Genomic DNA, 26388 nt, shown 5'->3' with positions numbered 1-26388 from the left:
CACGCAACAGTTCAGTAAGATTGAAAATGACTGTGGAGTAATTAGATATGAATCGCTGGTACCAACCAGTCATACCAAGAAATCGTCTTAGTTGTTTTTGGGTCTTTGGGACCGGAAAGTCTCTCACAGCAGCGATTTTGTTCGGATTTACTTGTAGTGTGCCTTCGCCAACCAGGTAACCGAGATAGTCTACTGTTTTCAGGCAGAACTGACTTTTCTGGACATTAATTGTCAATCCAGCTTTACGCAATTGGGTGGCTACTTCGGACAAATGCAAAAGATGGTCTTCGAAATTGTTTGACAAAACCAGCAAATCGTCGAGGTAGACTAACACATGCGATTTTAATTGATAGGGTATAACGAGGTCCATCAAACGGCACATGGTCTGTGGAGCGTTTGACAATCCAAAAGGCATTCTCTTGAACTGATAAAGGGGCCTATTTGGAACGGTGAAAGCAGTCTTGGCACGGGATTCTTGATCTAAACAGATCTGCCAAAAGGCATCTTTGAGGTCAATTTTGGAAATGCAATGTACCGGTGGAAGACGACTTAGCAGTCCATCCATAATTGGGATTGGGTATGCGTCCTTTACTGTGACTGCATTTAATTTTCTTGCATCGAGACAAAATCGCACCTTGCCTGGTTTGATATGCAAGGTAACTGGAGACGACCAAGGCGATGAAGGTGCCTCTTCAATGACATCCATCTTAATCATGCGATCGATTTCTATGCACAAAAGTTTTTCTTTGGCAGGCGAAAGTGGATAAAATCGTTGTTTGATTGGTTTCGCATTGGATGTATCGATATTGTGCTCTATCAGGTTAGTCAATCCTAAGCCCTCGTTCTCGAACGATGGGAAAAAGTCTATTACTTTCTGCAACTTTAATTTTTGTGAATCAGACAAACGTACGCGAGTAGAGTCTTCTTCGGGTTCAAAGTTGATTTCGTTGATCGAAACTATTTGTTTAATAGAAATTCCAAACGTATACCAGAAATCCATTCCGCATATTACGCTTTGCTTTATGGAAGGAACTATTAAGAATTCGAAGTTACTATCAACTGAGTTGTAAGTCAAGGGAATTTGTATAGTGCCTGTAACATTTTGCTTTTGGCCATCAGCAGTTCGCACAACCGATTTAAATTTATTAAATGTCTTGCTTGATATTAATTGTTGTGCTAGCTCACCACCTATAACACTTTTGTTGGCACCACTGTCTAGGAGAGCTAAATGCGATTGACCAAATATGTCAATGTGTGTGAAGGGTCGAATATCGTTCTTATTTTGAACAATTGATGAAATCGTAAAACGGTTGAATGATCGTTTACGAATCCAAAACTTACGAATTCGCCGTGATGATCGGTGTTTTCGATGGTGAAGTGAATTTTCCCTAATTATTTGCAATTTACGATTTGCATTCTCCAACACTTGCAAATGATATGGATTAAAAGTTTGGGATAATGTTACGTCAGGTTGAGTTGAAGGCAGAATGGAATGAACATCCTTTGCCACAGAATTTGGTTCAGTTTGTATTTTCGAGGCTAACGGCGGACACTCGTTTTGTTCGCATAACGAATGCCCTGCTGAGAGTTTTCCGATGCCGATTTACATTTTGCGCAGTTGGGTTTATACACCTCCGGTGTTCCGCAACCATAACAAAAAATACGGCGTGTCTTGAGGCAATTCTGGTAACCGTGACCTGATTCATCGCAGTTCCAGCACTTAATTTTCTCAGGAGTCCTAACGACACAAATCTCGTCCTCAACATCCTGTTCTTCCTCAGACTGATCTTCGGAATCATCTTCCTGCAGAATTGCGTTAACAAAACGCTTGCTTGTGTTCGGACGTTGGATTGGCTTTGTCCGGGTGCTTCGAAAGAAATCTTCGTGACGATGACATTCTTTGCGCAATGTTGCTAAGTTTGGGGTGTCTATGTGCAGTAATTCGTGCTTGATCTCCGGTTTGAGATTATGACGAACTTCTACAGTAATCTCACTGTCCTGCATTGGTTCACGAAGGGAATCTGCAATGGAAAGCATTGCCTCCAAAAAATCATCAAAATTTTCGGTGCTACCCTGTTTGCGGCGACGCATAGCAATTTTAATTTCACGATCAGATCTCTGATCTTGATATCTCTCCTTTAAACGCCTGCATAACACGTTCCAATTCATGTTATCCACCGATCTGTGAACACGCCAATAAAATGCTAAGGCCGGTCCTGCAAACAGTAAATTAGCGAAATGGGAAAGAAGTTCGAAGTTTCCGTTCAGGCTTTGCGAAGTGAGACAATTTACGCGGTAAATAAAATCCTCAATGGCAATGTCGTTGGCTGAACCACTGAATTTTATACGCCAATTTGTTATAATATTGGAAATCCTATCAGGTCTATCCAAAGAAAGATCACTTCGATCGCTACGAAAGTCTGGTGAAGTCCTAACATGTGAATCGTTATTTCTTCCTGAGTTTATTTCGGGAACGTCTCGACCGAAATTATTTTGTATGTCTTGCTGCAGCTCACTCTGTCCATTATTTATAAATGTGGATTTATTCAATTGCGTGAACGCCATAGTGATTTGTTCTGTCACTGATTGTAGCATGCTTGCTTGAAAGGCCTGCATTGAACTTTGGACTATTTGCTGAACACGGTCTTCTGTCACAACTCTGGAATCTGAACTATCGCTACAAATTTCCTGTTGGGAATTTGGATCAGACTTCTCATGTTGTTTGGCTGTATTCCGAGAACCTGAACGGGTCATCATTCTGTTACCTTGAGATTTAGTCGACAAAGGCAAATGAGATCCTAACTCGGATTGAGAACATGGCTGGCCACATATGGGGCATTTGTCATGGTTTTTGAGGTAGTTGTCAAGGCAATGTTTGTGAAAGGAATGTTTACAACGGGTTTCAACCAAATCCAGATTACGTACTGGCCCGTTGCAGATGATGCATGTCACCGACGCATCCGTATCTACATCAACTAAATTTTCATTACTTCGCATCATCATTTTCGAAGCTTCTAGAAGAATATATAAAGTCTAACAATTCCTTTCGTTAGAACAAGAAAAATGAGCGATAAGATCAAACGATCAATAGTAGGCAAAAACGGTAAGATCCAACGATCAAAGATAAGCGAAAAAAAGATAATGAGTACGCGCTAAGATCCAACGATCAACGCTAAGCAAAAATAATACCTGCGGGTCTTACCCTGAGTAGTAAAGCAGTAGGTTGTATAATTCAATAGGTACGAAAAGCTAACAGGGTGTGCATACAGAGTTGTAAAATAAATGTCATTTATTTATTTATGAACTCTTACCACTTAGAAGAGTAACTAGCCGAATCTATCCAGCTAGAAAAATCTCGATCCTAAATGATAAGGAGGTAATTTTTGAATAGTGAAATCCTGGTATAGAACCGACTTTAAATCAGAACTATAATTCCTAAGAATCAATTACTCAAATTAGAATGTTGTTTTTTAACAATACTGTTCGGTTATTACCGAACTGATAGAAAAAAACACATAAAAGCATAACATTTCCTCCGGTATGGCTCCGGAACTCTCCAGAGACCATAAATTCCAGGACGGAATATGAAATACCTAACTGAAACTAAAAGTGGATGGATTGTTTATTAACGGGAAGCTCGGTTGTCAAACGACAAGTGCCTAATCAGGCATCGGGCTGCCCCACGTTTGGGCGCCAATTATAACTGTAACGAACACACTCATAGAGCGTTGTCCACCCCAACACACTCTGTCTACAATTTTTACCGGCATGCTCAGGGAAAATGGGCGTGGGTTTTTGTGTTGCGATGAACAAGAGTGTTACAGCTACAATAGTGTAGACAGAGATACGGTAGATTCAAAAACGTTAACCAAACGGTTACGAGGCGGACAATAAAGTGTACCTATTGAAGACGAGGCCCAGATGTTATTGGCCTTATTCATTACCCACCCTACCTGTGGAATCCATTCGGACTCCACCCTGGTACAACCACTGCTCTACATACCCTTTGGTGCCCAACAAGAAGTCAAATTAATTCATTTTGGACCCCATATAATTAAAGATAAATATAAGATTCAGATACATTTTCCTAAACCTAATCCTTAAACTAAAATTTACGTTATTTATGTTAAGAAAATCTCTTATTGATTAATTTTGATTATCAACGACAAAATGAAGAAAAGTAATTAAGGTAGAAATTCAAATACTGGTATACAAGCTTACATTATTCTTTTGTTCCTTCGACTTATTTTACATTAGAATTATTTATGATTAATGAATATTTAAACTATAAACTTCTTTAAATCAGGATTAATTAAGGCAGGATATTTTAAGAGTACTATTTAGGAATATCTGACTTTTATATATATATGTTTGTGTGTTTTTATTATTTTGTTTTGTACTCACGCACTTTCCATCGATGTCAGCAGGCCTGATGACGTTTGATGACTTGCTGTAGGTATTACTATAAATCGGGAGAATCACATATATAAACTTGTCAGATCTCCCACAAGTTAAGCTAAATTAGAATTATAGAAATTTATAAGTAAATATTCTTATGTAAAATTAACTCAAATATAAAAACTATTCTAAATATACTTAATACTGAACACGATCATTCGTGTTGCGGCTGCTTCGGGTTCGCAGCATACGCAGCGACAAGGCCAGCAGCCTGGGGCTCGTGTTGTGCCCAAATATTATTGGAATGCGCAGGGTTGAAGAAGACACCAAGCTGATTTGTGCATTAAATGGATGCACGGCGATCTGCTTCTTGCGTGCGGCGATGAAGAAAAAAAGAACGGCAACTCTGGGGTGGGTTGACCTGCAATCTGTCGGCAGCAGAAGAGGTCAAGCCCAGCCTTCCACTGCACACGGTGGGTGCTCCTGATGCCAGCAGTTGTAAATCTATCTGCGATCAATGAAGCCACAGTAAATTTCACGCGTGGTCAAAAGTTTAGCGAAAAACAATACTAACCGCCTTGGCGACGCAGCCACTAAAACTTCTATCTCCAAACGTGGGACCGGCAGCGACGCAGTTAAAGGTAAACTATCACTCGGCAGTATTTGCCTTGAAAAACTATAATCCGAACCACACGATGCTCGTGGATTTTTAAATATGGATTTTGCACAATATTGAACTGCACTCGATCACGCCTTCACAAAAAGAGAACGGAAGTCTGCAAATCATGTGTGACCGTAGCTTGCTATAATCCTACTCTGGAATTTTGTGGTATTTTTATAGAGCCACTTTCATTTTGGCCAGGATTTTAATTTGGCTAAAATGGTTCGTCACCAGATAAGTGCGGTAGCACATAGAAGGTTGCCATTCGCCTCGACTCCCACAGACCCCAGTGCTAATTACGGCCATTTGGGGATGAGTCGGAAAGGGTTACGTAAGTGGAGATGGAACCAGCTAGCCACGATATCCAGCCAGCGATAATGTTTGTCAACAAGCCGGAGGGAAAAAGTTGTACATCGCAGAGGCGTGACCACAGCCAAGTTAAGAGAAGCAGCCAGACGGGGGCTAAAAACGAGACAACCAGACCAGCAGACACTTGTTAACTGGTAATTAGCTCTGCGCGTTTGTCATTCTGGCCAAAAGTTTCTCACAAGTTCACTAATCCTTAATTTGGAACAAATATTTATTTTGCTCTTATCATATGGTCATAAATGGTAACTCAATTCTCATTGTTAGTTTCCCCCGCATCGTAGGCCTTACTGTAATCCAAAACCAAATCGTTTATTACCCTCTTGACGTCCGTGGCGAAGATAAAGTCCAAGTGACCCCATGTGGGATCGGGCACCTCGTGAAGCAGTGCCAAATTGGGCAGAAGATCGGGCAGTCGGGAGATGTCCTGCTTATTCGCCGATCCATCCGCCAAGCCATAGTACAAGTACAGCTCGGAGGTGATCTTGGTGAGATCATATGCTGGAGGCTCTGGCACGCCGTAGTATTCCAGGTTTCTCTTGGTGCCCCAATCGTACAAACGGAAATCGTTGGAGGCGAAGGACTGTATGTAGTGAATGGCCTGGTTTGAGGAGACTCCAGCAGGATGGGTTTCGGCAATTTGCGGGAGCAGAGTCTGGAATTGGTTGGATTCATATGAAGTTGATATTTACTCCGAGAGCTCCATGGGAACTCCATCACTCACCTGGTTAAGGTTGCCGATTTCGGGACCTCCCCAGAGGATGGCCAAGGTTTTGCAGTAGCTAAGCATGATCGGCTGATTGCTGCAGGTGGTGTCCAGTATTCGCTGGATGAACGCGTTCTGGGGCAACAAAACCTGGTTTTCCAGCAGCGTGGAGCCAATGCCATGGTGACCAAACAGCGGAGCTGTGCTCACGATGAGACCCTCCGTGGTGTTGCCCATGTAGACGGGCGGAGCGAGCATGTGCGCCGTCTTGATCTTGGCGTTGTACTCCGGCCGGTAGGAGCCCATTACGAAGAAGGAAGTGCATCCCTGGGAGTGGCCGACGTAGTGCAGCGACTGCTGACCCGTCTCAGCCAGGATGTAGTCAATCGTGGCGGGCAAATCGATGGAGCCAATCTCGTGCCAGCTGAACTTCCAGAAGTACGGATGCTTCACGTCCAGCCGAGTGTTGTTCCTCGAATAGATGTTGCCACGGGCGTTGCCCAGCCAGACATCGTAGCCGGCATCTGCGTAGTTGTACGGCAGCGCATCCTCCGGCCCATTGAGCAGGAAGCAATCCGAGCAGCTGAACAGCCCGTGCATGATGAGCACCACCGGGCGCGGTGCCTCCGACTCCCCCTCGTTGGGGGAGTGGGGAATGCGGAACACATTCAGCACATAGCCGTCCGGGGTCTCCACAAAATGCGATTCGGCCGGGTAGCCGTGCTCCGCAATGCGCTCCGCCTGCAATGAAAATCCAACTTGAATCGCGGCTCCAAATGGGTGTGCAATTTAAGCATTGGTTTAAATTTCAGTATGCACTGCTCATGCTGTATGTGCTTCACTTTAAATTGATGGTGACATCAAGTTACGTAACTGGACTTAAATATCTTTAAAACTTATTTGGATATCCAATTCAATGATGTTAACCCACCGAAGTCTTGAGCCGCTTGAAGGGTATATCTATGAAGGGATCAAAGTCGTCAGCAGCTCCTGCTGAAGCCGCGATGGCCAAGATAGTTAGCACTTTGGCCAGCATTTCTGGCTGAACTTTTGGCTGCGAGGACGGTCGTGCGACTAAGTGTGTGCGCAAATAGCTATGGCTCAAGTTTAGTTGAATCTAATCTGGAGTGGGGCTATTTATTAGTGTTTCCTTGATACCAGAAAAGCGCCGCGTAAATCCAAGATTCCAAGATTTATATACTTATCGCTGTCCACTTGGCTTGTTCAAGGCGATTATCGCAAGTCGATATGCTCGCCCAAGGGGGTTGAGTTTAATTATTTTATAGCCTTTAAAAGCAATAAACCTAATGCAATTACTGGGTACTTGTGGGTAGGTAAGACTCGAGTAAAATTTAAACAATTAACAGAGCACCACAGGTGCCCAAGTGGTAACATCTAATATAATCATTTTTTTTAGAGGCGTTAAATTTAAACACCTAATAAATTCGCTGAACCTTTTTGCTTGCTTGCTTCATAAAAAGCTGGAATATTAGTGTTCATAAATTTAAAGTGCACTATTAAACTTAACTTTAGCTCAACCTCAAACTGAAAAGTAACCATGATTTTTGGGCGTATGCACGCAAACATTAATTAGCCTGTTCACCACTCGGCGAATTCCTTGAATCCTTTTATGCCACAATACAATGCCCCACCCCATCCACCACTTCCACCCCATCCACCCCTTCCACCTTTTCATCCTTTCCCAATCAGACTGAAATTGCAGAACACGCCTATCAACGAGTTGCGCCTGACTTGCTGCGATTTTTGCATTATGTCAGTGAATTGTAATGCGGCAGATAGCTGAATGGCTGCTTGGGCTGTGGGGTTGGCAGGGGGGGATGACGAGTGGGGGCGGTACAGTGGGTGGCTCTTTCCATGGGGAGCAAATGGGTGATGATGGGGGGCGATGGGGGTGGAGCCACCGAGATTGGCATTAAGCGTGGCGAAAGCCACAAATTGCGAGCATCGATGACGGTCGTTCTGCACGAGCTGCCTGCTCAAAGTCTTCATACACTGAGCAAAAAAAGGGGTAGGAAAAAGGAGTAAGCACTTGAAACCCAAATCAATCTGCCAGAGATGCTAAAAAATGAGGTTTTTGCACTGCACTGCTGCTATTAATACTTCAAATATCTTCGTGTAAAAACCTACAAGTGCGCATGAATTTCTTTCAGTGTAGGATTCTTTGCTGGCCCTGTCTACGGGTGATATGTGTGTATACGAGTTGTGCATTGTCACGGCAAAGTTGGCGCCGTCGGAAATTCAAAGGAAGGAGCGATAAACCGAGCCAAACGTAAATGCGGTTCATTGAAATTACGTGAAGTGCAAGGGGTTTTTTTCTTTAAGCCCCTGCAGCGGAGCGAAAAGTACATTTCGCGACAACCCAAATAAATAGCAGCCATAAAAAAAAGTACAAATATAATTAAAAAATTAAAAACAAGACAATATTTCATTACTCCACAGTTCTGTGGCATACAAACCACATTCAATTGAGTTCTGCAGCTTTAACTGCCTTAAAGTTCGATTTTCAGAGCAAGGGATGTGGCACACTTACAGAAAAAAGTGAATTTTTTTTATTTTTTTTAGATAATTGCCGCATAGAAGAAGTGCTGCACAATTATTCCTTGCCTTTTCCAGCTCGTTTGCCAAATGGTTTTGTGGTGTCTTCTGCATCTCGGTTTGCGTTCGGTTTGCTCGGCACTTTCCACTCTCTACTTGCAATTCAATTAAACAACTTAATTGGCTGCCTGATGAGCACCGACTGTCTGCCAAAATGCATTTCGATTGCATAAAGCATTTCGTCTCTGGGCCCAAAACCATTTGCCATCCTCAGCCACATCGTGACTTATCTTAAATCTGAAGTTACGCTGCGCCACGTTCATCCACCCACAGATACATATATATAGTATATATATATATCCAGCGATTTAGCCAAGTGTTAGGTGACAGACGACGTGGCTAGCGAAAAACAATAACGATGGCTATAACAACGTTGTCATCGATGTGTCAAGTTTGCGTTAATGGCCAAGTCAAAAGGCCACTTGCAACACATCTGCCGAGCCAAAGCCCTTAGCATTTTAACTTGTATCTTAACGTGCATTTTTTTTTATCTTCAGAGTTCAGGGCAAAGTTGAATGTCAAGTTTGCACACGGACTTACAAGCGTTTGTCCGCGATTATGCCATATTCATCTGCAGATATAAACAATGGATGGAGTTTTTGCAAATAAAATAGTAGATGGTAATAGATATGGACATTGGCAATCCGCTGAACCTGAAAATTGATTTGTTTTGTTGGATTATTTCCGTTTGAATATGAATAGAGCACTAATTTGAGCTACCATTTCAATTGAATACGTTAATTCAACTAAATTTGATTGATCTAAATATTTTCATTTATAATTGCATAGCTTTGAACATCAAATATTACGATCCAGTGGCCAAAGGAAAGCAGTCACAATGCAAGCCACTTGCAGCTGCAACGATGATGATTGCATCAAGTTGCATGCGAGATATCAAAATGCAATATTTCCACTAGAATAAATCCACCGACTTCCCCTAAACTCCTGCTATTCAAAAACGAGTGCGACTATGCATTTTGCATGCTGCATTTTTTTTTGCTGCCTGCTTGCAATTGACAAGCACAATAAATTGTGAAATATGGCTGTTGCCTCGCCGGCTCATCCACATCTTCGTCCTGGAACCTCATCGCAGGAGGAAAATATTAAAATGTATCTATATGAGCGAGCGTGTGAATGAAAAATAAATATGTGCGATAAAACGGATAGAAAGTCTGCTTTCGTAAAGAAGTTTTATTATATACTCTTGCAGTTTAAACTGACCGGTACAAACTTTTTAAATCTGGATTGATTGATATTTTATGTTAGTAAAATATGAATATTCCAAAAAAAAATACAACCTACTTTAAAGAAAATAAAAGAAAGAAGTTGAGAAATCTTAGAATTAACTACAAATATGTGAACAACTCAACTATCTTTTTTTTAAAGATATTAAATCAGTTTATAGCGAAGAATCAGCATCTTGAAAGTGCTATTATGGCAGAGTAAAGGCGTTGGAACACATAAATTCAAAAATCCAACAGGAAGGAAGGAAATCTCCAGCACTTTGGCACGCGTTGAAAGAACAAATTGCAAGTGAAAAGTATTTATTTTGGTTTCATCCATTCCATTTTAGAGATTGATTTTCCATAGCTGCCTACACATGCATGGTATGTAAATACTTGCATACATTAAATTGCATTTTAAATGTGCATACTCCGGCCAACCCGATTGTCCATCACCACCAGCACCCCACGAGGTGTCGTGACCTGTCGTCAGCGGTGGACAGCTGGACAGCGGGACAGGTGAACGGATGGACAAATGGACAGGTAACCACCGTGCGGAAAGGCAAGCCAAACATGTGTCGGGCTTTAATTATGTCACAACATTAGCGGGGGAGGTACGGACAGCTGGCCAAAATCATGATATGGCATTGTTGGTTTGAAATACATGCTCTATTTGTATACGCTCGAATTCTGTTTTCTGATTGAATACGATCTGATTATGTTGATATTATGTAAGTTTGGAAATCCATCAAGGATATCATCCTTTCACTGCATTTTTTGATTTCGTTTAGCCCGTGAGCCCAGTTTAGAAACAATTGGCACAGCTCGAAGTGGTCGATGCTGTGTTTTGTTGGTTTTTGCCACTTATGCCACCGCTGTGTTTGCAACTCGCGCCACGCCCCCAGCGCCCTTACGCCCACCGCTGCATAAACAGCAGCAACTAACTCATGCAAAACCAATTAGGTGCGGTTGTTTCGCATCGCAACATCAACACGATGATGCATTGTACCCGCCAGCCAGCCCCCCTCCCCCCTGGCCAGTATATTTTAACCAACTTTTAATTATTGCAACGTACGCTGGCGTTTTCAGTGTGCCCCACGTAAACGGTTTGAGCGAAAAACGCAGCTGGGAAATGTATCACTTTCGTGTTGGGTTTTTTATTCGGTTTTTGCTGCTGATTTTTAATAATCTGCAATCTCGAATCCGCTTCTTGGCCAACTCTCGTCTCATCTGCTCATTAACGGGAAGCGCAGCTCATGCATCGCATTTTGAGTGGTAAAGTGCACTCAAAAAATATTCTACACTTAAAAACCATTTAGTCATTCAAAATAGTTAATACGAAAGGTTTGGAAGTTACATTTCATACACAAATTGCCTAATTTATATGAAAACTATTTAATCACGAACTGAAACTGATTTCTTTTAGTGCAGATGATGGTTGCTTCAGCTTGGCTGACTTTTCGCAAAACTCAAACTTCTTGGCACCTCAAGATGTTGAACCAGTGTTGAGCAATTTGCAAACACTCACTAATTGTTGGTCGAGTGCCTCTGAGTTTTATGGCCGTAATGACGGAAGCGGAATAAGTGCCATTATTTCTGAGCTGAGGAGCTGAACAAACCAGCGAAACTATGTTTTTATTGAAACATAAATCGCAAAGAATTAATAATAGTAGAATTTTGTTTTATAACTTTAGGTATTGTGTCGCTGTATGAAGATAATATGAACTTTAAGGGACAAAAAATTACCAGAAAAGTGGCTAAAATGATGTTTTATATATTTAAATAAATTTGCTGACGAACTAACAGCAATTTTAGTTGGTAAAGCCACTTATTCCAGCTTAACATCGAACAAGTTGGCTTACACCAAGAAGCTCAGCGAACTTTTATACGGGAATAACGGTCTCGGCGGCGGGTATAAGAGTGGCAAGACTGCGGCAGCAGACATGCACAATCCATTAAGGATAAATGCATGCTGAAATTACAGCATTAAAAGGATAATCGGCGGAGAGTGACAAGGATATCGCCGTTAAATAACTTTTCAGCTGTTGCGCCAGAGTGCTTAATTAAAAGTGACAGCGAATGGAATCAGTTGACAAACGAAAATAATGCTTCGAAGCTGGATGGGTAAAAATGGGATGACAGTGAAAATCTATTAAGTAAACAATCGAAAATTATAAATAAACAGCCGACTGGCTGCAAAATTGATTTCAATTGAGTAATTTACGGCTGGCGAAAGCAATTCCACAATGCAGTGATTATCCCTGGATCGAGTTGTCAATGGAAACATAATAGCCAGGTTATATAGTTACCAAGTTAGACAATGACATTATTTTTTATTTTTTTTTTTCGTAGATCCGCAGGGTGTTATAAAACGCCAGAAGTCGGTTCGGTTCGGATCGGTTGGCTCTGATGAGTTGGGGGAGCCAACTGTTGATATGCCCGGCTGGGCAAAAGAGTTTCGCATTGTAATTTACCGACCGACCGACCGACTTAACTCGAGCGTTGCGAATGGGGCTCTATGGCAGCGGGGAGGGGAGCGGAGGGGCTTGGGGCTTCCAACTGGGCAGGGCGCTTACTTTGGCACTTGCGATGCTTCGGCCGCACGGGTTTGGCTCATGCCGAACACGTTTAGCCGGTGCTACACTCGCAGAAAAATCCAGAAATTACTTTGGATCTACTTCGAAGATTCTAAGCAGTTTATTTGTACTTCAATCTGTCTAAATGTATATAAAAGATATTTATATCGTTATCTTTGTTCAATCTACAAATATATATCAAAGTATGTATATCATCCTTTTTCTCACAGTGCACGCAAACAGACACAGGCGACACCCGCACTTCAATCGCCACTCACTCTTGGCCACCGCCATTCTAGCCATTCACCCATTTCTTGTGCGAATTGCGAGTGAGGTATGTGTTTTGGTGGGGGGCAACGTATGGCGGGGAGTCCTCCGCTACCTTTCAGCGGTAATTACTCCATTTAAAGGTGTACCCCTTTCGCCGGCCAGCAGCCCCACCCACCTGGAAGCCAATCAGCTGGCGACCGCTGATGCCAACTGCATAAATTAACAATGCCAAAATGTGTGTCGACCGACATTCCTAATCAAATTCAAATTCAATATGCATTTTGTTTCAGCTCAACAATGTGTGAGTGTGTGGGTATGTGTGTGGAACCCCCGAAGGTATGAAAACGGGGATGGGTATCGACTGCTGGTCAGAAGAACCAGAAGAAACCCGAAAGTTGATTGTACCCACCTCTGGAAAAGACAATAAAATGGGCAAGCTAAATGACCAAACACCACACACAAGAGAGCGGGGAGAAACAGAAAGAAAGAACTAAATGTACAACAAAATAAATAGAAATCAAAGTGGAGAGATAGTAGTACAACATTTAAATACCCTAATAAACATATTAACTTAATATATAAACTGTATCATAGATAGTAATGCTTATAAAGTTGTGAGACACTGCTGTAGTTTAAAACAAAGCTATTTCTGTTAGCTATGTTAATTATTTTCTGATTTGTATAAGAACTTTAAAAAAGTAGGTGATACAAGCTGGCTTTTATAGTCGAACTACCTTCTGTGAGGGCACATAGTGTAGTGTGCAGTCGATGGGAATATTTAATGAATACTGAATGAGTAGGAGAGTGCACACAGAACGAGCATTTCCAGCGGAGTCGAATATTAAAATGGTAAAATGGCTGGACTTGGCTCAGAAGTGTCGAAAGAAAAGCCAACCAGTTTGCTGCATTTTAGATGATTTTGGAAACACTGCGTTCTTTTGAAGCCGCGAGGTTATTGATTTTAATATGAAATTAGCGAGGCGTAGGGAACAAGGGAAAATGTTATAAAAAGGGCGGGCAGAGGTCAAGAAAATCAAAAGAAAATCAAAAGAAAAGGTAACGAGGCAAAAGTTGGCCTCAAGAAACTCCAGTCTAATAATGATCGAAATTAAGATAGCCGCCGGGTTAATGCTGCGTCATAATTATTCGGATCCCTGTCACTGATATAAAAAAACGTATTCTAGGGCTAGATTAACTTGGCCTAAAGTTGGACGACCTTTGGTAAGTACAAAGTGCAGCAGGTTAATAAACTCTCTTTCCAAAAATCCGTGGATAAACCGTAATCAAATCAAATAAACAACTATTGTGAAATCGCTCACCAACTCTAAACAGCAAATTGTTTTGTGAAATTCCTTGTTTTATTCAATTTAAATATTTAACAATGCATTTAGCTTCTGGCCTGCCGCAAACTAATGAGCCAACAGTCGCTTTTAGTTTGTATTTATAAAGTGTATAAACTAAATAATTTGCGAGATAAATTTGCCAACGCGAAATGCTTAAATATTCAATTAGGTATGTTAATTATGTAATGTTTGCATGGAAATAAATATTGTTTGTAACATTGGCACTCTGTTATTATTTATTATAGCCCAGTTGGTTTCTTTCATTTTCGACCACGGCTTATTTGGGTGAAATGACAACAAAGGAAAAAATAAACCCACTTCGAACACTGGCATTATAAAATATGCATAATAAGTCAGGAAATCGCCAACCGAGTTGTCGGCAGATAAAGATGCCAAAGCAGGGAAATAAATAATAATAGAGTGATAAAATCGCGAACGAGACCTTTTCAAATGGCCTTGGGCTGCAGACGCCTTAGAAACACTTTCATTTGTAAGTCATTAAATTCATAATGACAGCGTTATTATCATTACAATCGTACAATGGCCGTAAATCATGCGATTTCTGGCTTTTGAACCTCGTTGGCATCGCCCCACTGAGTGAATTTTAATTGTTGATTACCGATGGCGCAAACTGCAATTTAATTGATGGGGGCGTAGCGCCCACTAAACTGCTAACGACACTTGGGTTTCATTAAACTGACATATATTTTTGGCAAAGTGTTTAATGAATACTTGCTGTCAAGTAAATGAAATATCCGGTGAAAGTGTTGTATAATTGTAGTATATTTGCAGCATACTTCTAGGCGCACAACCCATGTTACTTCTGAAAGGTATCCTATTTTCACTGTATTTAATATTCAGTAGCTTAACTTACTTATCTCCTTTAAAATCCATTGTCAATGCAATTTTTTACCCGGGGTTCAATGCCTTTGGCTCGGTGCCCAGTCATAATCCATTTGGGTTTATTCTTATACTCGACCAGCCGCAGGTACAAAATATATACAAAAAAAGGTGAAGTCGTACGCGGTGCACTCAAATTAAATTCCGTGGCGTTGTTGGCCCTCTGGGGAATAGACCGCGTTCAGCTGGCCAGAAGTTGACAATTTTTTATTGCCATTTTTTCGCTTTATTATTGCGCTGTTTTTGTTTTTCTAAGCCCCGTGGAGGTTTCTCTGTTTCGCTGCGAAAAAGGTGGAACAAAGCCAAGAGACTTTTTTGTTTGGCTTTGATTAAAGTGCTTATTGGATTTGCTAAAAAGAGGCAAAAATATACCTTTTCTCTTTGTTTGCGCCCTTTAACAGAAAATTGCTAACAAAAACTGCTAGCTGGCTTTCGGAAATAACGGATGAACAGGGTTTCGAAAAAAAAAACATATTGTCCTTTTTTAAATGTTCTACCTGAAAAGTTAATTAAGTTTCATATCCCTTTCAAAGATTTCTCATTTAATAATTTCCTGGGAGTTGGGCAAAAAAGTCCTGTACATACATATGTAAACGAATCCTGTTGATAAACGAAAATGTTCTCAACTTCTGTGGATTTTGCATTTGCTGACTCACATTACTGCTTTGCAGCTTAGCCATTGTCTTATTTCTGCTTTTGTTTGAGCTATTGCACTTTATATTCAATACAAAAAAGGTTGAAATACATCTGCAGGCGACAAGCATAGTCGTTGATGATTTATGCTCGCACGAATGTTTTTGGCCTGCGATATGAATATTAAAGTGGCATGGGCAATGTTTATGCGGTCTGCAATTCGAGAACAAAACAGTGGTGAGTTTTTTACCATAACCGTGTCGAGATACATGTTTCTTTAAATTCTCTGCCAAGGCAACTTAATCTAGAAGTTAGACATTATTCCAAGTGTTCACGACTTTTGCCACGCATAAACGGACTGCATTTGAGTTGGCTCGGAGCAGATGTAGAAGATCTTAGCCGGGTGGTGAGAGGTGAAGGTGGCCCCAACGCCAAATCGTGTTTGCACGCGCGCCTTATGCAATTGGCCCAGCTCGTTGTATGCGCCTCAAGTGAGTCTTGGCCAACTCGGCCAACTTGGTTGGTTGGTCGCCCGGTGCTGATGACGCTTTTGAATTACGTAGTGAGATGTGCTTGGCTTTTTCGCTTCTGCCATTTTGGCCACTGCTTCTTTGACGACCTTGACGACCGACACCAGATTGCGCAAACGAAGCAACCGCCTTCTAACTATGCCAGCAGCGAGAAAAGCGAAAACTAAAAGCCAGAGATAAAGTTGAGGAAAAACTGTTGGAAAAGCGGACCCAAAAAAGAAATAGCAAAGTCCACGCTCAGCTGGGACCTCATTTAAACTTTGCACAGTGGATTAGGCACTTACAAATCAGGTAGCTATTATAAAATATATGTAAATCTAAATTATTAAAGTTTATACTAGTTGGTGGGGTAAATTGTGCACTACTTGTTAATATGGCATATTAGTTTTATGTTTAATTTCATATACTTTTTTTTAAGTTAAGAGCTCGCTCTTTTGGTCAATATGCATTGGCTGGATGGACAGCTGGCCGCAATGAACTTGAGGGCTAAAAAGGCCGCCAAATGAATGAAGCCGGCAACTTTATGGGCCTCTTTTGTTGGCTGAAGTTCGAAGTCGGCGGCTCAGACTGCGGCTTTTCATAAGTCTTTTGTCCGGCAAATCGGTTGCAGCAACGTGCTGCAATTACCAGTGCAAACACACAGGTAACCGAGGCGAATTGTTATCAGGCAACAAAATGCAGTGGAGCTTTCAGTCTGCTTGGCATTGAATATTTTTTTTTCATTTTTGAGGTCACTGGGATTGTTATTACCAAACTTGGTCGGCTGGAAAGGTGAGGGAGAAGATTGAAATTAAAGTGCGGAATGCCATCAATCGAAACGGGTTTTGTGGGCAAATAATCAACAGCTAAATGAATTTTAAGCTGTTTGTGTGCGAAGAGCAATTGTTATTAAAATATATATAAACGTGCTATTTTAATGAAATGATTCCATGACAGATGCTTGAAATGTGTATTTATTTACATTAGTTTATTTTAATTTTAAAGAATAACATAAGCAAATCTAGATATCTGGATATAACTTTTTGTATTTCTATATTTCAACACATATTATTTTAAATTTAACATTAAGTTTGGCCAAATTACCATCACATCTCTGCAATTAACTACAAGTGTTTTGGTTGCAATGCTTTTCAAATAATTAGAGCTGCCATTATCGTTTTGATTATTGTTATAATGCTGATTATTGCTATGGTCGTTGATATGATTTATCAAAAGCCGAAATTAATTATGGCTCTGCTGTTGCCAATTGAATTAAATGCCTGCCGCGCAATGATTGTTCATGCCGATTGCCCCCAAAATGATTTGCCCCCACCCCTTCCACACCGCCCAAAGCCACGCCCCCTTTTCCACGTTCACTTTGCGCCTCAATTAACGGCAGCAAAAAGCAACAACGAAGCAGCAGCGGTGGAAAAGCCAGTGTAGAAACAAAAACAACAACAACGGGCGGGAAATGGTCAGGGAAAAGGGAAAAGCAATTTTCGGGAGTGAGTGTGAAGATAGCCGCTCGTCGTAAATTTTGTACAATTTGAACTCGAAAGTCGTTAAATGTAACACAGGCCACAAGCAAGGCTTGAATGAAGGGGGCGGGCAGGGGGCGGTGCAGGCAGCTGGTTTCTAGTGGTGCACTGGAAGAAAAAAGAGTTTGAAATAGGTGTTTTCAAAATACTTTCAATACTCAAAGTGGTGGGAACATCTAACATTTAAAACATAAATAATGGTGTTTGAGAAAATTCATATTAAATTTTATTAATTTTTTTAATTTTATTTATTATTTTATCAATTGAGTTTTGAAATATAAGTATTAGAAATCGTCTGAAAATACTTATTAATCATAAAGAATCTACTCTTTTCCTGCTATTTCAAGCATATAGTGCCACCTATGTATATCAACCTGCAATGTCTCTCAGTGCACACGCACACACCCTTCAGTGGTAATGGGCTAGAGGTTGCAGAAAACATGAAAGCCAAACGTGAGAAATTGGGTCACTGGAGAAGGGGCGTAGAAAGTGGGGAGGCGTGGCGTAGGAGCAGCAGGACGAGGGGTCTATAGTGGGGCAATAGAAATTGCTTGCAATTGGATACTGCAGGAGGACAGCCAAATGTGTGTGCGCCGGATGCGGAGTGCTGGCGAGGATCGGGGACTGAGGGAGATGCAATGCGTGGCCCCTGCCTGTGGATAAGTGAATTGCCAGAATTTTCCCAATTTCCCAACTCCCACAGTCGTTTCTCATTCAAAGGCAATGCGTTTTAAGTGTGATAAGTAAATTTACCTTTGGGTTTGTTTTGGGTCAACTGGCTGAAATTTCAGAACCGAAACTTAATTTCCAGCTGGGTCCATTGAAGAGTCTTTGTTGAGTCGGAGAAATGTGCTGGGATTTAATTTAAAATAAATTTTCTAAGAATTCCAGTCACATAATACAATTTGCAAAATAAATCAACTAAAATATTTGAACAAAAGTAAATGGCAAACTATTTGCAAACATAATTAATTTTATAGCTAACTATTATGAAAGTTTGGAACAGAAACAAATGGTTAAAGATTTGTAATATTTATGGCCACAATTAATGCAACACTTTCTTATCATTTGTGGTCTATTTTTTTCGCGCGTAAACAATTCCTTTCCGCTTCACTTATTTGCCGTCATAAAAATGCAGCGAATTTGAATAAAAACACAGCAGCTCGCTGGGGAAAGGAGTGGAAAAACACGCGATAGGTAAATGTGTGAAGCAGACCGCAAGCGAATGCCAGCGGGCAGTGCAAATATACACCCCATTTTCCGACCCCAACTCCCACCCAGGATTTTCTTTTGGGCGCCCGCGTGCTAACAAAATGCCAAAGAAAAGCGAAAAGCGAGCGAAAATGTTTGCATTTTGTTCCGCCAACTTTTGTTTGCGCTTGAGATAGCGTTTGGCTGGGGAATCCCCTTTCTTCTGAGAAGCCCCCACCCACCCCGCTTTTCATCTCCGGCTTCGTTTAGCCGCATTTTTAGTGCATTACTTTCACGGTTATCACGTACGCTGGGAGTTTCCACATGTGTGTGTGTGTATGGTTGTAGCCAGGATTTATTGTTTTCCACGTGCATTCTAAGCAGAAATTTAAGCGAAGCAAATCATTTCGAATACAGCGGCGCTTTGCCCGAAAAGAAACTAGCCAAAGGATGCTCGAGTGCCAGCCGAAGGATCCTCACGCCCGCTCAAGTGGCTATTTATCCTTATTTCGCTGGAAAGGCGCTCTAAAAATGTATATAAAAATTTCCCCCTTTTGGCTTAAGTAGCTGAAAGCTTTGAAGAAGTGCAGCGTGGCTGGAGCATAAAGCCCAATTTTAAATTATTTTTTTAAGAGTTCGTGTAACATACGTTCGGCGATGCATTCGCACCTAAAAATAGTTTTATGGCTTAATAAGACGTGGAAAGATTTAAGACTTCGCCCGATGTGCTGCAAATTTTTTGCCCCCAAATAAAGTCGGGGGAAAATTTCGTATATATTAAATATACACATTAACTTACAAATATTTTCGTTCCGATTTGTTCCCAATTTCTTTGTGGCATTCCTGCACTATTCGCTTTAGCAACTTTGGTACTAAGTTGATTGGCTTCCCTTTGATTTTCAGCCAACTATGAAAATGGCGCCACAAAGCTGACTGATAGAAAGGGAATTCTTATAAAATATCAAATTCGTTTTTTTGACAAGCCAAATTGAACTTTAATTAATTTATTTGCTTAACAAAGGCGAAATGCGCAGCTAATAAATTCGACCTGAAACGAAATCCCTGGTCAGTGTCAAAGTCCAAGTCGAAAATATGTCATATTCCTATGGCGAACAAAGCTGCCATAATTTATGAGCACATTTTTGCTCCTTTTCCAAAATCCGCCCAAGAATGTGGGCAGGCTGGGGTGGGCGTGGCACGTTGGCTCGCAGGTGATGTATTGTATTCCTCTGATTTATTGCCTTACTTATGCCCAGACAAAATGCGATTTGTGTCACAGACGGACGTGAAGTAGCCAAGGCAATAAGGAAAATAAATAATATTTATAAATTGGTTCGGCATTCGATTACATTGTAGTTGGCTAAAGTTGTCAGGCCAATTCAGTTGTATCTACTAAATTGGCATTAATTGCATTTCAGGTTTATTAATTTCACGTGGGAATTGTCTTTTACTTTTGTACCATAACATTGATTGTGATTTTAAAATATTAATCACTTAAGCAGGTAAGAAACATTCCTTTTGAACTTTAAATGCTCATATTCTGTGCCTGGCATTGCCTCTGCCCAATGCTAAAATATGGCTTTAGTTTAGCCACGATTTCCGTGAATTAGGACAGCATATTTATGGAAATGCAAAAATATCGGTGAAAGTAGGGCAATCTTGGTCCAAGATACGTTGGTTGGTTGGGCTTCCACCGCAAAGGACAAGCCCCTCACTCTCATTTTTCTGTTTTACTTTCTACGTGACTTTGGCATTGTGTGGACTCCATTTTCCCAGCTCCTAACCACTTGGGTCAGGTCTTAAATAATGACCCTGGCAGCTGGTATTGGTTCGTCCTGTGGGCCACAGGCTCCTCCAGGCTCACTTTACTTGCACGAATCCTTGGCGATATCCTATCCATACCTATCGCACCCAATCCCCGTGTTTTTGCATCATGTTTTGACCGCAAATTATGCACGTGGCAAACACGAATAGCGAGGCCCAAAACAATTGCAGAGATGTCCTTGAACCCTGAGCCAATTTTATTTGTTTGCCTTGCTCACGCACCCACACAGACACGCGGATGGAATGGATGTCCTTGCCGGGCCATATAATATGCGGCCAGGATCGTTTACCGTCTACGTGTTTGAGTTAGCCGCCTCTCAAGTGCCAATCCAGTGGGTGGCAAAGAGCATTTGGCTGAAATCTATCAAAGGAATAATCGTTAAAATGGTTAACATAAAAGGAAAACTGTCTCGGAATGGCTAAACAAATAAAAGTGTAGGAGGCATTTATATGCATTGCTATCTAAAAGTAAACACATATAAGCTGTTTTATTTCGCATATAAATTAAATAGTAGATAAACGTAGCTAAACAGAGTGGCAATATACCCCAAATCCCTCTCAAAATAGTAGAGTAAAATAAATGTAAAAGATAAACAGAGGGAAAAGGTCACGCACTCAGTGCTTTTCAGTGTTCTTACTTTGCGTTTGTTGACTTGGCCAAATGTCGGTGCTTTAAAGTGTACTATGCGAATTGGGCTGAACTACTCGCATTTGGATTCGAATTCGGTTGGCCAAGTTCCTGGAACACAATTAATTTTCCTGTCCGGGCCACAAATGAAATCGAAGCCACCCAAATATGCGGTCAAAGCTCATGCAGAATGTTAGTTAATTGCGTTCGTGATAAATTGGTTTGAGGCCGGCCTTTTGGCCAACCATCAATGCGTTGGCCAAATTTCATTTTGGTCCTGGCCACCGAAAATTCGCATTTTGCATATGAAATTGAACAAGAAATGATTTCCATATGCAAATGTGTGTGTGTGTGTGTGCCTTTTTAAATGCCACAGTTCGTTTGGAAACTTAAAGTGAAAAGTGTGGCATTCTTGCAAAGCTGAGCAATTTTGTTCACTAATGAGTTTTTCAATTTTAATTGCCTTTGTTTTTTGACTTCATAAAAAAAATCCAAAAAATCCAAAATCCAGCAATTAATATAATAAATATAAATAAAATGCAATAAACATAAAATAAACACATTTATTCAAATATATATTCAAAATATTGAAATTTACCTAACACTTTCGGAAAAGTGTGTTTTTCCAGAATGAAAAATCCGACAACACGGTTTCCAGAATTCAAGCGCAAATTTAAAGTAAAACTCGTTTCTATCGCACGAGCAATTAAAGTATGTACAATTCATTTTGCGAGAATGTTGTCATGTCAGTGGCAAAACGCCGCGGGGATGAAGGGATCAGGGGGCGTGGATGTGGGCATGGCCATGGGCGTGGCACCAGGAAAATGAAATCAACATTTTCCCAGCAACAGGCAGCGACGTCAAGTGCGGAGCGCATAAAATGCTGACCAAGTTATGATGTGCCAGCGGAATTTTGTGTTGGCGAAATTTTCGCTCAACTTTTTGCGTATTCCCGTAAACTATTTTTGCAGAATGGATTTCATTAAATTACCCAAATTAAGATGAAATCATATTTGATATTTAATACTTTTAGTTGGAAGTTAGTTGATTACTGAGCTGAAAGTTATGTGTCTCATTAAGTGTTTGTTTAACTTTATATTAGAATAATGCCAGCATTTGAGAGTAGTCCTTTACTACTAATACTAGTCCTTTAACTACTGTTTTTCCTGTTAGATGTTTTTCCCTAATAGAGCAGAATACTGCATTAAACTAGCCGGGCAAACTGCATTCCGGCCAGACAGCCCCGATAAATCTAATTAACAACTGTTTTACAATTAAGCGCGGAAACTTTTTGCACGAAAAACTTAATGGCAATATTAACTCCATCTATATGTACGCGGTGCCGCCGGTGGAGCCCCTCGGGATGCCGCGAAGGATCCGGGTGGGGGGCAGAAAAGTTGCCGCTTGCTCCGGCTGCAACTTAATTAAATTTTCGCATTGCAATTGTTCCCGCTTTCCTTATGCTGCTGCTGCTGCTGCTGGCGGTGGTGGAGCTACTGCCTTTTGTGGAAATTTCACGCTCGTGACATGGTTAATTAATTCATTTACTTTCGGGCATATGCCGAGAAGAATGGGAACGGAAACATCAACAGAAAATACGGCAAGGGAAAACAAAGTGGCATCGATTATGCTAATGGCCCCGGGAAAAGCGGCGTGCTCGAAGACGGATTACTATTTTTCGCAGAGCTGAAATGGAAGGAGTGCAGCGGATGAAGCGAGTATTAAGTGTCCACCAAGGACTGCAGCTCCATCATTGCCGAGCTGTCCGTGTCCTGGCTACGTGACAGGGCGTAAATCAATACGCTTCGCTGCCTCCTGGCCATTATGGAATGCAGTATTCTGCACTTTCGCACGGGCACTGCATCTACGTACTTATGAATGCCACCTCTTCTGCTAACGAGCCCAACTAACGACGGGCTGCCATTTGTTGCCAATAAAGGCACAAAGGCTCTAAACTTCGAGCTGCGCGGCTGTAATGACGACAAATTGCAATTCGCAAATGCAGGCGGATTCCTCGGAAAATTTATAACAATAGAGCCTTGCGATAAATTATTGTTGCAGCTGGCTTTGCGTGAAAGTTTGAAAGGAATAAATAAGAATAAATACACCGAAAATTGTGTAAATATTATTGGAATTCATCGGTCCATTAAGTGCCTTGAATTAAATTTCAATTAATATCTTATGAATGCATTACTCTCTGCACAATCGCACATGTACATTTCGCACAAAGGCGCAATGAAAATATTACGTATACGCAGCGTGCGCTTAAATTAAATCTCGAATGCCACCTCAAGTGCACGGACAACAAATGAAATCACAATTATCTCAATGTCTCACGTGCAGAAATACAGCATCCCATGCAATCATAAATACCAATTAAGCCATTACAGTGCACTTATTTCCGGTTGCACATTGTGTCAACAGCCGAACGCGTCCGCCGATGGAAAATCAGCTGTAAAATATTTACGTTTATTATTTTTGCTGCCGCTGAGCGTGTGGAAAATCCGCAGCAGGAAAATAAAAGCACGCAATGCGAGGAAAGTGCGTCTGAAGCTGAGCCTGATGGATAACTTGAGCTGTGATTGTGACATGAAACACAACTCAGTGCTGAAGGGGTGAGTTGATTGAATGCCTCGAGAAGATGACAAGATATCTGAATCCTTACAGGTATTATATACACCTTTATATCTTGGGTAATTTATCTTAGGTAATTTAACTATCCAGGTACTTCATCATAATGGTCGACTTTTCCTAACTGCAGCCAACTCATTTACTTTTTCGAGCGTGATGCGTTCGCATTGCAAAGAGCTCTTTATGGGAAATTTATTAGCACATGTGTCTGTGAGCGCATTCCTCACGACAACGGTGATAATGATGATGTTGCACTGCTGCAGCTAAAGCCGCTTATGTCATTGAACCTGCAACAATGCCTAGTTACACACAAAATAAAAGTAATTAACATATATAGTATAATACATTTGAGTTCTATGGTTAAACTTCAGTTTATAGAACTTGGTTCTAGTTTTCTTTTCATAAGCTATATTCACAATTTAATAGAATTTTGTTCAGTGCAGGTGTGCCACCTTGTGATAAGGCAGCCACTAATTCCTCGGCATGCCCCGCGACAATAAAATGGCAACAAAAGGCACACAAGTCGGGGGCATTGTGTGTTTGCCACATGGCTTAGCCAGCTGCCCGCCCGTCTACTCACTTTACACTTACTTATTGTTTTGTTTGGCCCAAACCAACCGAGCTGGCTGCCTTTCACTTTCAGCCCGGCTGGCAAACAAACCGAGCGACCAGCCGACAAACAAACAAACATTGCCGACTGCCTGGCCAGCCAGTCACGAAAGTGTCGTCTTTACTTTTGCTAGTTTTTATTTTTGTAGCGCGTTTTTCGGTTTATGGCATTATTAACCCGTTTTCCTAGTTTCTCAGGGCGATTACGTCGCCGTCTGCAGTCTAGCATAATATTGCAATTTGGCCGGTCGAGGAAGCGACTCCGCTGAGATGCATTCGGCCATTCGAGTTCACTCATGGGGATGCATTCGAAAGTTGGGGGCACGCGGAATGTGGAAAGTGAATGCACATGGGGAGGTATTTTGCTCAGGTGTTTGGTTTCCGCACTGTCATAGAATTTCGTTAAAATGGCACTTAAATAATGTATAACCTGGGTAAACTATTGCTTGTCTGAATAATGCAATATTAAATTTATAGCTCTTAAGTAAAATGTTTTATAGCATACTTTTTGACAAATGGATTCTGGCTTAGTTGGCTGATTTTACAAGATATTACAAATATTTCGCGAGTCAAACGGATAATTATTCGTAATTAATCCTTCCTAAAATGATTAATAACATTTCATAGCGTTTTGAAAACTTGGAAATTGTTCAACACCAACTTGAATGCGCTTATGCAATTACTTCGCTCAGATAGAAGAAGCACCCCTCCTCACGAAGTCAGGATACAGCATAATCAGCAGAGGATCCAGTGGAAATTGGGCTGCCAAAATCTTATCAAAAATACGCAGACGGCAGAGCATACACAACAAAGGATAAGGTGGAAACAAAACCCATGGGAGGGAGCAGCCCTCTGCCTTATTAATTTTCTTGGCACACACACTTTCAGCGCAGGCGACAAAAACCCCATTTTATGCAAATTTCGGTGGGGCATCAGAAAGCCAAAGTGCTAAGAAAAACAAAAATATTAATGATTTACCCATGTATAATCCATACAAATGGCACAGCACTGGGTGGAAGATGTCGTCCTTGGGCTTAATGCCAGTTCGGATCGCATCGGTTCAGTTCCATCGCTGGGTACACAGACTTTTCCACCCAACTGCCATTGTCTTTTGGTATTTGGGGATTTTTGAACTTTCGGAGGAGGATGCGAAAGGGTTAAGCGATTAATATCAATAGACAATATGTGTTTGAGATATATTCGTGTTCGGCTATTTCGGTTCCTTTGTGTAAATATTTTATATGTGTGCATGCTAATATAAATTTATGTCGTTCGCCTTATTGGCAGGCAGCCGACGTGTGGGTTTGAACTTTTGTAATCCGGCAAATCAAAAGTTACCCCAACAGCGAATCAATGTTTTTTGACAGTTTATTCGTCTGGGAATTTCGAAGAAGGATGCTGGATTTCACTTGTAGTGGCTGGTGGAAAAATAATACAGAATGGAAATTAAATTGAGTAAAAGGGTATATATATTTGTCAATTAGGTAAGGGAAAGTGCAAAATAATAATTTACTCTGTATTTCTAAGCATAGTGTATTTCCTACAATGCAAGCAGTTCCAAAACCCTTTTGAATGCATGACGACTTGTTCCACTTGTCACAGGTTTGGAATCCACTTGTAACGGTATTTGCATTTTGAAATACTCTAATGAAGGTCTGCGCCTGCGCAAAGGGAGTGAAAGCGAGAGCGGCACTTCTCTCTCAAAACCAACCCTAGTAAAAGCGGGTGAGCAGCAGAGAAGGAAGCTAAAGGGTAACAAAATACGG

General features: G+C 41.1%; 1 protein-coding gene across 2 annotated transcripts; it reads right to left on the bottom strand.

The window, feature by feature from the left end:
• Positions 1-798: 798 nt before the first annotated feature.
• On the bottom strand, positions 799-25630 carry LOC6739199 (lipase 3). Of its 2 annotated transcripts, none has more exons than XM_039290998.2 (3): positions 25601-25630; positions 6150-6872; positions 799-6080 (listed from the first exon to the last, which is right to left on the bottom strand). In XM_039290998.2, the coding sequence occupies exons 1-3, from the start codon at positions 25613-25615 to the stop codon at positions 5676-5678; spliced, it is 1143 nt and encodes a 380-aa protein (XP_039146932.1). In that variant the 5' UTR covers positions 25616-25630; the 3' UTR covers positions 799-5675. The 2 variants fall into 2 exon arrangements, with proteins under 2 accessions (XP_039146932.1, XP_039146934.1); XM_039291000.2 differs by lacking the exon at positions 25601-25630 and adding an exon at positions 7063-7241.
• Between the last annotated feature and the right edge of the window lie 758 nt (positions 25631-26388).

Source organism: Drosophila simulans, chromosome 2L (genome assembly GCF_016746395.2).
Source record: "Drosophila simulans strain w501 chromosome 2L, Prin_Dsim_3.1, whole genome shotgun sequence".
In the NCBI taxonomy this organism is placed as follows: domain Eukaryota; kingdom Metazoa; phylum Arthropoda; class Insecta; order Diptera; family Drosophilidae; genus Drosophila; species Drosophila simulans.
The sequence above is the reverse complement of the archived record's forward strand: the minus strand, read 5'-3'. Positions and strand labels throughout refer to the sequence as shown.

What these genes read in the sequence shown, in the direction of transcription:
- LOC6739199 (XM_039291000.2), bottom strand. Translation starts at nt 7,167, where the DNA reads ATGCTGGCCAAAGTGCTAACTATCTTGGCCATCGCGGCTTCAGCAGGA. An exon ending in TCAAGCGGCTCAAGACTTCG is followed by an intron (nt 6,873 to 7,062) that starts GTGGGTTAACAT and finishes TTTTCATTGCAG; the next exon opens with GCGGAGCGCATTGCGGAGCA. An exon ending in AAATCGGCAACCTTAACCAG is followed by an intron (nt 6,081 to 6,149) that starts GTGAGTGATGGA and finishes AACCAATTCCAG; the next exon opens with ACTCTGCTCCCGCAAATTGC.